At 46.0% G+C, this 11,363-nt stretch overlaps 2 protein-coding genes across 3 annotated transcripts; both read right to left on the bottom strand.

Moving 5' to 3' along the window:
- Positions 1-382: 382 nt before the first annotated feature.
- MAGEB1 (MAGE family member B1) lies at positions 383-8,490 on the bottom strand. 2 transcript variants are annotated; one of them, XM_054473151.2, is made up of 4 exons: positions 8,395-8,490; positions 5,802-5,906; positions 4,945-5,027; positions 383-1,987 (listed from the first exon to the last, which is right to left on the bottom strand). In XM_054473151.2, the coding sequence occupies exon 4, from the start codon at positions 1,925-1,927 to the stop codon at positions 884-886; it is 1,044 nt and encodes a 347-aa protein (XP_054329126.1). In that variant the 5' UTR covers positions 1,928-1,987; positions 4,945-5,027; positions 5,802-5,906; positions 8,395-8,490; the 3' UTR covers positions 383-883. The 2 variants fall into 2 exon arrangements, with proteins under 2 accessions (XP_054329126.1, XP_054329125.1); XM_054473150.2 differs by lacking the exon at positions 4,945-5,027.
- Positions 7,882-10,304, bottom strand: MAGEB4 (MAGE family member B4). Its single transcript, XM_054473149.1, has one exon. It carries the CDS (start codon positions 10,054-10,056, stop codon positions 9,013-9,015), a length of 1,044 nt encoding a protein of 347 aa, XP_054329124.1. The 5' UTR covers positions 10,057-10,304; the 3' UTR covers positions 7,882-9,012.
- Positions 10,305-11,363: the final 1,059 nt, after the last annotated feature.

The following is an 11,363-nucleotide window of genomic DNA, read 5'->3' as shown; positions in this document are numbered from 1 at the left end:
CCTTCTTATGATTATCACAACCTCATCCAGTTCACCATGGAGCTAACTTAAAATGACCTCCCAACGAGGGACTTGCATTGTCCCACACCACGAAGTGCCTTGGCTAGGAAATTAACACTTGACTGCTCTTGTCTGAACCTTCTCCCACCATTCTCACTGCTTTTTCTTTTTTTTAAATGAGTGGTTTTTTATGTAAAAAAAATCTGTACATGTTAGAGTGTATCTCACCATCTTCCTTAAATAATAACTGTCCTTAGACTAAAAATCTGTGTGCAGGGGAAGGGTCTTCTTTAACTTAGTACAATCACTACTATCACAGAGCCTTACAAAGAGCAGATGCTCAATTTATGGTGAGAATAAATGAGCCACTGAACAAGTAATATAATTTATTACTATTTATTTTATCTGCATTCTTGAAAAGGCTAAAAACAACCAGGTATGTATCTTTGGATTTTACAAAAACAAAAGTGCATGCAGAAAACAAAAACTTGACATGCTTTGCTTACTCTTCCTCTATTTTAAGACTCCAATTATGTTGTGTGAGGTTCTTTCACACATTTCTGAGAAAATCTCTATTCTAAAGCTATGCTTTCTTCTTCTTGAACCCAAAAAAGATTCAACGATTTCAAAAATATAGAATATCAAAACTCTCATGCTTAAAGCTGGCAGCACCAATAAATGTGTGATCCATGTCGCTCATAGACATAGATCCCAACTCTAAATAAACATTCTATTAAAAGAAAAACACTTGAAAGATACTAATGTTTAACAGGAACACAAAGGAGACATATATGATGATCTCTCTAGGCATATCTTGGCTGCTCACTACTTTAAAAGGTTGGCATCTTGCCACAAAAACAAAGTGAACAATCTGCCTGAGTTCTCACATGGGGTAGGAGGACCTGCTGAATGGGGCTCTAGAACGTGCTCTAAAAGTCGTGGCAGTAGTGCGATGCCTGGCTCTAACACTGGATCGGACTCGGGCTCTCTCTTCCTCATCTCTCAAAGCCTCTTCATAATGGGATGGGCAGTCACGGGGAGTGATACCGTTCATCTTGGCCAAAAACTCGAGGACTTTCATCTTGGTGGTTTCAGCATAGGCTCTCGGACCCCATAGGAATTGATAGCATGGGGGATCACTGTTGGGCACCTGCTCGTACTTCAGATATTTTTCCTGCACTAGATCTTGGGTGATGAACTTACGGGGTTCCCCATAGATTAAGTGCTCCTCTCCATCATAGGCTCCCAACATATTCATGAATTTCCAGATCTCTTCCTCAGTGGCGGAGTTGCCATTTAAGAAGATCACACCCAGGAGAGGCATCAGAAGCCCATTCCTGGGAAAGTCCCAATCATTGCTCAGGTTTCCATCATTGGTGAGGTTTAGCTTACTGACGAGGGTGTAGGTGTGGCCACTAGGGTTGTCTTCCTTCAAATCAAGGCCAAAGACCAGCTCCAAGCGGCGAGAGGCTCCATTGAGGATCTCAGTGAAGCGATCCTTGTACTTTTCATCAACAACCTCCAGCATATCTGCCTTCATAATGGGCTCTCTCATTTTATACTTACGTAGCATGAAGTGCATCAGTATTCCTGCCTCCCAGGCTATAGGATCTTTGACTGAGCTCTCAGTGGATGTTGTGGCCTGGGAGAAACTTGCATTTTCCTCACCTTGGCATTTGGCACCTTCGTCAGATTCGGTACATGACACAGCTGCAGCAGCAGTGGTGGTGGGTGGAGCTCCCTGAGGCTTCTGGGGAATGCCAGCAGCAGGGGAGCTTGTGGGAGTATCCCCTAAAACAGGAGAGGAGGAGGGGCACTCCTCTTTCTCTGCTGCAGTGGCGTGAGCAACCTTGAGACCCTGTGTCTCCTCTCGCGCCTTGCGGCGTTTCTCACGAGCTCGGAGCTTACTCTTCTGACCCCGAGGCATGATGGCTGTGGTCAGGCAAAACAGGCAGGAATGTGAGCAGAAGGACAGGAGATGTGGGGCCTGAAGAAGAGAGAATGAGTTCCTGTGAGTACTTGCAGCAGGGAGGTACCACCTTGGCTTTTAGAGAGCCACTTCTGCTGGTGTTCTTGAGGGCATTGCTCTAGGAACCCACTGGGTTCTTGTTGCCAACCCTGTCTGGGGCTGACTGGGTGACAGCAGAGGTTGGCAGTGTAGACTCCCTCTGTGTTCAAGGGCCCTCTCAATTCATATACAGGATCTTCATATCTACTCTTGGAAGGGTCTGGGACCTCCTTCCTGTGCTGCTCTGAAGCTGACACTTCAAAGCTCCCTGGAATCCACCAAAGAAAAATGAGGCACTGCTTCAGCCTACCATCCTTACCGGGGGCTGGGCGGGATGGCAGTGCTGACAGTTCTATGGAACTCTCTCTGTCCTGGGCTAGTTGGACCTCAATCTTAATTCAGAGTCCTCATCTCACCTATATCTAAGTTCTGGGAACCTGTCTTCTGCTAACTGGTGCTGCATCTTCAGACCAAAGCTGTCACCTCCCTTAGACCTGATGCAAAGAAATAAAGTCTCAGCCTGGCAACCCTTGGCCAAGGCCTTTGAGAGCTAAGTGCAGAGACACGGCTAGCATCGTTGTTTTTCCTCTATTTGGGGTGGGGGTTGGGGGCTTGGGGGAATGGTACCTTCAGTCCACACCCATACTTTGACTCCCAGAAGGGCCTAGGGCTCTGTTCTCTTTACACCTGAGGACATTTACTCATAGTAAGGCCTACATCTGCCTGAGACCCAATGGAGGAAATGAGGGTGGCTGTATCTGGTCACAATGCCCATATTCTCCAGAGGCTGAAAGCTGTGGCTGGCAGGTTGAAGCCCTGTGATGTGTAGTCCCACTCATGGTCCTCACTCAAGGTCTCCAGTTTGACTCCTGGGAGGGCCTAAAATGCCTCCCATCCCTCCCGCTAACCCATCTGACTAAGACCTTCATCTCCCTGTTACTCCTGAAGAGAAATTTAGGGGCACTTCTGACATTTATGCTCAGGGCTTCCTAGCACTGACATACAGAGGGACTCTGAGGGATCCCCACTGATGAGGTGGGAGTTCCCTCAAGACCTCTCTATGAGGCCTGGCACAACCTGGAAATCCTCTCTCTACTGACCTGAGGCCCCTCACATCAGATTAAGATTCCCATTGCCTCATAGTCCCAAGATGAAAGAAAGCCTGAATCACATCCAGTCACCACGTCCTCTATGGGGCTCCACTGTTCTGGGGTCGTTGTTCTCTTTAGTCTTCACTCAAGCAGAGTCTGAGCTCCTCTCTAATCCCACTTGATTCTTCCAGGCTCATACAAAAGCCTTCACCTCTCTGAGTACCCAGGGCTAGTCTTGAGGGGATGACACATCTGGGTACTTCTGCCTGGGGTTTCCCAGAGCTGAGAGGGGGTGGAACTTGGTGAAGCCCCACTCTCTAGGTCAATGCTCATCTCATTCCTCCCTCAGTGTCTTCTCTGTCTTGATCTAACGCCTATCCAGTCATACAAAGCACCCCCCCACAACTCCCTGAGGAAGAAATGAAACTTTTCCCATCTGGCTACAATTGTCCATCATCTCCCAAGGATGAAAATCAGGAAGGAATTCCGTGTTTCTTTCACTGTTATGGGATGAGTAGTTTCCCCCCAGTTCTCAGGGTCTTCTTCTTGACTCCTGGAATTACCTAGGAATCCTCTAGCTGCTAACATAAGGCTGCCCCCTTTGATAAAGTTCCTCACTTCCCTGAGATGCTCTAGGAAGAAGTGAGTGAGACTCATCATGTCACCATACCTGGATCTCCCAGGTCTCAGTGGGGATAGGGCTCTATCTGTGTTACCTCTTTCTTGGAGGGGGTCCCCTCATACTCCCTCAGTATCACCATCTTTTAGGAACTGGGCCTCCTCCCTGTACTAAACAAGGGCTTTCATGTTAAACCAAAGCCATTATGTACCTGAAACAGCCCCTGAAGGAAATGAGGGGCATCTCAACTTGAGAGTTCTAACCCTGGCTTCTAAGGAATGAACGCCAAGGTAAGACTGTGTTCCTGCCTGTTCTGGACTAGATGGTTATCTCATTCCTCATAAAGAAATTGTACCTTGACACCTGTCTTGGCGTATGACTCCTATCTCTCTACTGAACTGGGGCAGTGAGGCCTTAAACCAAGGCCCTCCTCTCTCTAAGACCATGAAGGCAGAAGCCAGGGAGTACTTGAGCCTGCCAGCTCTGGCCTGGGACTCCCAGGGACAGCATCAGGCGCTGTTGTCTCCCTTGTGTATAGAGTAGCCATTTCCTCACTCAGTGTCTCCACCTCCACTCGGCACTCTTTCTGGGACTCCACCCAACGACTGGCCCTAAGACCATGCCCCGTACAAAAGTTCTCATATTCCTTGGACCTAAGTTCACAGTCATAGTGGGCCACATCCCACCAAGGCTGACTGGGGCCTGTGCGTGAGGACAGCAGGAGCGGGACTTTTTTTTTTTTTTTTTTTTTTTCTGAGACTGAGTCTCGCTCTGTCACCCAGGCTGGAGTGCAGTGGTGCAATCTCGGCTCACTGTAAGCTCCGCTTCCCGGGTTCACGCCATTCTCCTGCCTCAGCCTCCTGAGTAGCTGGGACTACAGCCGCCCACCACCACATCTGGCTAATTTTTTCTATTTTTAGTAGAGACGGGGTTTCACCGTGTTAGCCAGGATGGTCTTGATATCCTGACCTCGTGATCCACCCGCCTCGGCCTCCCAAAGTTCTGGGATTACGGGTAGTAGGGTTTAGGACTCCTCCCTCTATTGACCTGAGTCTATAAGCCTTAGGCCGAAGCCTTAGTCTCCCTGAGTCGCTGAAGAGACAGTCAGGGTGCTACCCATCCGGTTACCTGAGGCCTCCCAGGACCAAATGCAGAAGCGGGACTTAGAGGGGACCTCTTTGTTACGGGTGGGGGTGGTCTCTTCAATTTACACTCAAGGTCCTCACCTTGACTTCCGACCAGTCCTGAGAATTCACCCTCGGCTGACCAGACGCTGTACTCCACCCCTTAAGCTCGCTCGGGTCCTCGCCTTCAAAAAGGAAACGAGGATGAGCCACATCTGGCAGCCCAGGGCCTCTGAGGGCTGACGGCAGAGGCAGGACGCTACGGGACGTCACTGTTCTAGCGTCGCTGGTCCCTACGTCCCCACTAGGGTTCCTCACCTTAGTATCTAGCAGCCTGGGACGACTCCGCCTGCTGACCCAAATCCGCCAGCTTCCAAACAATAGCCCCACCTCTCTCAGCCCCCAAGGTGGAAATCTGAGCGTGCCACACAGGCCATCCCTGCCTGGGCCTCACAGGCCTGACAGCAGCGGCAGGGCTCTGTGAAAGTCCCGTTTTGGGGAGAGGCCTTCTCATCAGCTCTCAGAGTCCTCACCGTGACTCTGGTTTCCTCTCCAGGCAGAACTGAAGCTACTCCCTTCAGGCCCCAAGCTCCCCATCCTCCCTGAGACCTTCCAGGCGGAAATGAGAGGCCCCTTAGGTAGACAGCTCTGTCTGATGCCTCAAAACAGGGGATGAATTCTGTGGGGACTCATCTGCTGGTGGAGTCCCCTCTTAACACTTAAGAGCCCTACATTGATTCTTGTTAGGGTCTCGGCCTCTTCCCTCTGTGAAACTGAGGCTGCCCCAATTAGACGGAACCAGTCATCTCCCTGAGACTTTCCAGGCAGAAATCAGCCTGCCATCTCCGCCAAGTCTTCCTAGGGCTGACAGCAGAGGGGACTTTGTGAGGCCATGTGGGTGCTACCCTTAGTCCACATTCAGGTCCTCACCTTGACAAGTGAGCAAACCTGTAACTTACCCTTTGTTTACCTGAACCTGCTCCTCTCACATCAAGGTCCTGTTTTCTGAGAATTTCGAGTTGTACTCCTGGATGATCTTCATATGATCACGGTCCTTTTGCAACCTGCAAAAACAGATAGTAAGGAAAGGACTCCATAGAACTCCACAGTTTTGGCTGGGTCCTTCCATCAGTCTTCATTTATGCTCCTCGCCTTTACATGTATCAGAACCTGGGACTCCTCTATCTACTGAACTGAGGTCACTCTCCTGAGGGTCTGGATGAACCTTTGCATTTTGGAGTGGTTTTCTCCCCACCATTCATTCATGAGGGTTCTCATATTGGCTCCTGTCTCTTGATCAAACTCTTCCAGGGAAATGTCACATCCCTGCAAAAATTTGACCAGTTTCCTCTTTGCAAACCTTGCAGAGAAGAGGTCCCTGTCCCAGAAGCGATGTGACGTTGGGAAACTGAAACGGCAGGTGGAGAGCCTAGGACAGATGTTGTGCTCTCAGGGAAAAAAACATGTTGATCTATTCCTTCACTTCACCAACCAAAGGGTAGTTCTAAAAGTTTTACTTTCTACAGAAAAGGGTGGAGCCAGATGATTTTTGTAATCTTTTGATCTTTTGAAGCTATCCAGTTTTGCTTCTGTTGGTGATCATATTGTCACTGAGTATTATTTCTTTTTCTCTTTAATTCACATCTGTCAATTATTTTGGTATTCTTCTTGCTCTGGTTATGTATTCCAATCCAGTGTTTGGGGTACAGAGACCTCCTCTTTCTTACCTGAGACACACTTTGGGGTTGTAGAAGAAAATGAATTAAGAAATCCACAGTAAGCTTCAGTTTGGGAGGAGTGGAATAGTGTGGGCTCTAGAGGAATTCAGACCAGCAGTCTAGTTCCAGCCCTATCACTTACTAGCTGTGTGAACTTGGGCACATTACCAAACTCTATGAGCCTCAGGCTCTACATCTGTGAAATGGGCTTGATAAGCCTTGTCTTGTAGGACTGGTGGAATGTGGTGAAAGTGTGCAAAGCCCTGGTGTGCATTGAGACTTTAAACAATACTTGTTATTACTATGATTATTTCAACTACAGAAGAAATCATCCACCCTGCTGATTTTCTTTAAGTCCAAGAGATAACAAAGAATATACAGCATTCTAAGACATGGAACAACAAAATCAGCCCAAAACGCAGCTTACAAAGAAACTCTAAATAACTTTTCCATATTAAATCATATTTTGAGTGTGGAGTTGTCTTTCTCAGCTGAAAGCAACTCAAACCTTCTAGGGTTTGGTTCAAGGACCAACTCTGGCCTTTCATCCAAACCACTCTTATTTTCATTCATTTCACCACTATCAAAAATCCAGATCTCCCTTAGAATTTGCAAAAACACATGAAAGGAAAAAAAATTCCTTTTAATGGAATGGGTTCTGGCTCCCCAGCTGATAGCAGAGTATTAGCCCAGTGGCCTATGAGTTTCCAGTCTTAAAGGAGTATCACCTTTATTTCTCAGAAACACCCTGGGGGCTACGTGCATAAAACACCTAGTTTGTGTACTGGATTCACTTCACTTGCACTGGGACAAGAGCACCGGCCACTTTCAATCCCTGCTCCAGGCAAAGATCCCCTCTGGTTTTTCCACAATCCCAAAGTAACTATTAAAGGCAATTTTTCATTCCAGTCTCCATCTCTCAAGTGTGAGATCCACCATCTGAGTGTGTGACCCCTGCTCAGTGCGCCCCATCTAGGCACTATGCCGGGACATAAAATTACCTCCTATTGCAGTATGTTCAGTTTCCCAAAGTCTCAATTACCTTGCTTAGGACATTTACACTAGATTCCACTGCTGGAAACACCCCCACCTTCTTTCTTATCCCCTCTTTTCACCTGTCTTTAGGTCTTAGGGAGTATCTCATCACCTTCATTATATGATAGCTGCTGTTGGATTCTAAAATTCTATGGGCAGGGATTGGGGTTTTTTTGTTGTTTGTTTGTTTTTTGTTTTCTTAGCTTATCCGGTACTAGCCAGGAGCCCTCCAAAGTACAGCTGCTCAATTAATATTTGGACAATTAAAGTGTAAGTGACCAGGAAGTCAAATGTATTGCTATTTAATTTCCCCCACATTCCTGAAAAAGCTAAACCAATCCAGGTACATATACTTCAGTTTTACAAAGAAAGACTAAAAAGAATAAAACAAAGCAAGAATTGACCACATTTTACTTTTTTTTTCTCTACTTCCTGGTCCCACCAACTTTATTGCAAGGTAATTTTCTTTTCACAAATTCCATATTCCAATGCCATATTATCTTGTTCTAGATCACAGAAAAAGACTTAAAAGACTTTTAAATTGTTGTACATAATGCAAAAATTCTCACTCTTCAACCTGATATATTTTAATAAATGAGTGATTCATGCCATTCATAAACTTAGATTCTGAAACTAAATAAATCTACAATTTAAAAAAAGAACACTGAAAAACAGGAAAAAGAAAAGATAAATCATTTTACATACAAATATGTTATATATGGTGTTCCCACCAACTCCCCTTTGGCCCTCCATTAATTAGAAGGTTAAGTGTTTTCTTAATCAAAAGTAAAGAATATACCTCAGACTTCACAAGGAGTAGGAGACACTGCTGGACACCACACTGAAACATGCCAGGCCCAGTTGCAACACTGTCTCTGGCTCTCTCTCCCTCATCTCTCAAAGTCTTCTCTTAATGGAGGGAAGACAATGGGGACACTGTCATTGACCTTGGCCCAGGCCTCCACATTCTTGAATAATCTAAGCAAACCGGGTATGTAACTTTTAAATTTATGAACAAAAAAAGACTGAACTGAGTAAGACAAACCACTAATAAAGAAACTTTTACTTTTCTTCTCTTTCTGTCTTCAGATTCTACTGTGGAGTTATTTTAAATTTCTAAGGATAACCTTACTCCCATGCCGTGTTATTTTGCTCTGTATCACAAAAATTATTTCAGGATTTTCTATTTGTATTTCAAAGACAAAATTATTATCACTAAACCAACCTGATAAACAGCAATAAACGTGTGATGCGTGCCATTTCTAAACTTATATTCTGAATCTAAATAAACTTTCTATTTTAAGAAACATCACTGGAAAATACAACAAAGAGATAAATCAACGAGTTATTCATGCATCACAGGAACAGAGAAAGCAGCAGGTCTTTCAACCACAAAGTGAACAATTTGCCTTAGATCTCACATGGGGTGGGAAGAGCTACTGGATGTGGCCCTGGAATACGCGCTAGTCATGGCTGTAGTGCCACGCCTGGCTGCAACTCTGGGCCGGGCTCCAGCTCTCTCTTCTTCATCTCTCAAAGCCGCTTCATAAAGGAGTGGGAAGTTATTGGGAGTGGTGTCATTCACCTTGGCCAAAAACTCCAGGACTTTCATCTTGCTGGTTTCTGCATAAGCTCTTGGACCCCACAGGAATTGATAGCGTGGGGGATCACTGTTGGGCACCTGCTGGTATTCCAGATATTTTTCCTGCACCAGATCTTGGGTGATGAGCTTTCGGGGTTCCCCAAATATAAGGTGCCTCTTTCCATCATAGATCCCCAACATATTCAGGAATTCCCAGATTTCCTCTTCACGGGCACAGTTGCCATTTAAGAAGATCACACTCAGTAGAGGCATCAGAAGCCCATTCCTCGGAAGGGTCCAGGCACTGCTCTGGTTTCCATCGTTGGTGGGGCCTAGCATGCTGACGAGGATGTAGGAGTGAGTGGTGGGGTTGACCTCCTTCAAGGCAAGGCCAAAGACCAGCTCTGTGCGCTGAGAGACTTTCCTGAAGATCTCAGGGAAGTGCTTCTTGTACTTTTTGCTGATGATCTTCAGCATTTCTGCCTTTGTAGTGGGCTCTTTCATTTTATACTTGTACAGCAGGAACTGCACTAACATCTTCGTCTTCCTGGTTAGAGGATCTTTGAGTGATCTCTCAGTGGATGTTGAGGCCTGGGAGGAACTTGCATTTTCCTCATCTTGGCTCCCGTCACCTTCATCAGATCCAGTGCATGACATAGCTGCGGCAGCAGGGGTGGTGGGTGGCTCTCTCTGAGGCTCCTGGGGAATGCCAAAAGCAAGGGAGCTGGAGGGAGTATCCCCCAAAACAGATGAGGAAGAGGAAGGAGACTCTTCTTTCTCTGCTGCAGTAGGCTGACCAACCTTGAGATCCTGGGTCTGACCACGGGTCCGCTGGCGTTTCTCACGGGCACGGAGCTTACTCTTCTGACCCCGAGGCATGATGGCTGTGGTTAGGTACAGCAGGTAGGAGTGTAGGCAGAAGGGCAGGTGATGTGGTCCCTGGAGAAGAGCAAATGAAATCCTGAGAACACCTTCAGCAGGCAGATACTACCTTGGCTTTTCAGAAGCCGCCTCTGCAGGATTCCTTGAGAACACTGCTCTAAGTATTCACTGGGCTATTGTTCTTAGTCATTCTGTCCCCTAAGAAGCCAGCTGAGGAAGTTACAATGTGCCTTAAGCTGCAGCTTGCCAACCCTGCCTGGGGCTGACTGGGTGACAACAAGGCTTGCAGTGGGGCTTTCTGTGTTCTGGCTTGGAGAGGATCCACTCTGATTACCTTTAGAATTATCATGTCAGCTCTTGGCAGGGCCTGAGCCTCCCTCTATTGGTGTTGTGAAATTGACTCTTTAGTTTTCTGGAACCCAGATGAGGGAAGTCTAGGGGCCCCTCAACCCACCACCCCTGCCTAGAAGCATTTAGTGCTCTCTCTGTCCTGGGCTCTTTAGGTCCCAAGTTTGCACTCAGGATCCTCATCTGGACTCCATGCAAGGTTGTGGACTGTCTCTTCTGCTGACTGATAACTGCAACTTCAGACCAAGAATTTCATCTTTTCTAGTTCTGATGTAAAATGTGATGGGCATCTGTGAAAGAAAATAATTGATAATCTGGACTTCGCTAAATTAAAACTTCTGCTCTGCTAAAGATACCACAAAGAGAATAAGATAACTCCCAGGTTGGGAAAAATTATTTTCAAAAGCCATATCTGATAAGGGACTGTTAACCAAAACATACAAAAATGTCTTAAAACTGAACAATAAGAACAGACCAACCCTATTAAAAATGGACAAAAGATCTAAACAGGCACCTCAACAAATAATATATACGGAAGGCAAATACGTACATGAAATGATGGTCAACATCACATATCATTAGAGACTTGCCAATTAAAACAATAATGTGATACCACTACATACCTATAAGAATGGTCAAAATCAAAAACACTGATAACCCCAAATACTGATGAGGATGTGGAGCAACAGGAGCACACTGTCATTGCTGGTGGACATGAAAAATGATACAGCCACTTTTGAAGACAGTTTGTAAGTTTCTTACAAAGCTATGCATACTCTTATCATATGATCTAGCAAGTGCGCTCCTTGTTATTTAGCCAAATGAGTTGAAATCGGCATGTCCACAAAAAAAAAAAAAAAAACCTGCACACAAATGTTTATAGTAGCTTTATTCATAATTGCCCAAACTGGGAAGCAACCAATATGTCCTTCAGAAGGAGAGTGGATAAATTAACA

This window comes from Pongo pygmaeus, chromosome X (genome assembly GCF_028885625.2).
Source record: "Pongo pygmaeus isolate AG05252 chromosome X, NHGRI_mPonPyg2-v2.0_pri, whole genome shotgun sequence".
In the NCBI taxonomy this organism is placed as follows: Eukaryota; Metazoa; Chordata; class Mammalia; order Primates; family Hominidae; genus Pongo; species Pongo pygmaeus.
Note: the sequence above shows the minus strand (reverse complement) of the source record. Positions and strands in the feature narration are given on the sequence as shown.

Excerpts from the sequence above, each read along its gene's own strand:
- MAGEB1 (XM_054473151.2), bottom strand. The coding sequence starts at position 1,927 with ATGCCTCGGGGTCAGAAGAGTAAGCTCCGAGCTCGTGAGAAACGCCGC.
- MAGEB4 (XM_054473149.1), bottom strand. The coding sequence starts at position 10,056 with ATGCCTCGGGGTCAGAAGAGTAAGCTCCGTGCCCGTGAGAAACGCCAG.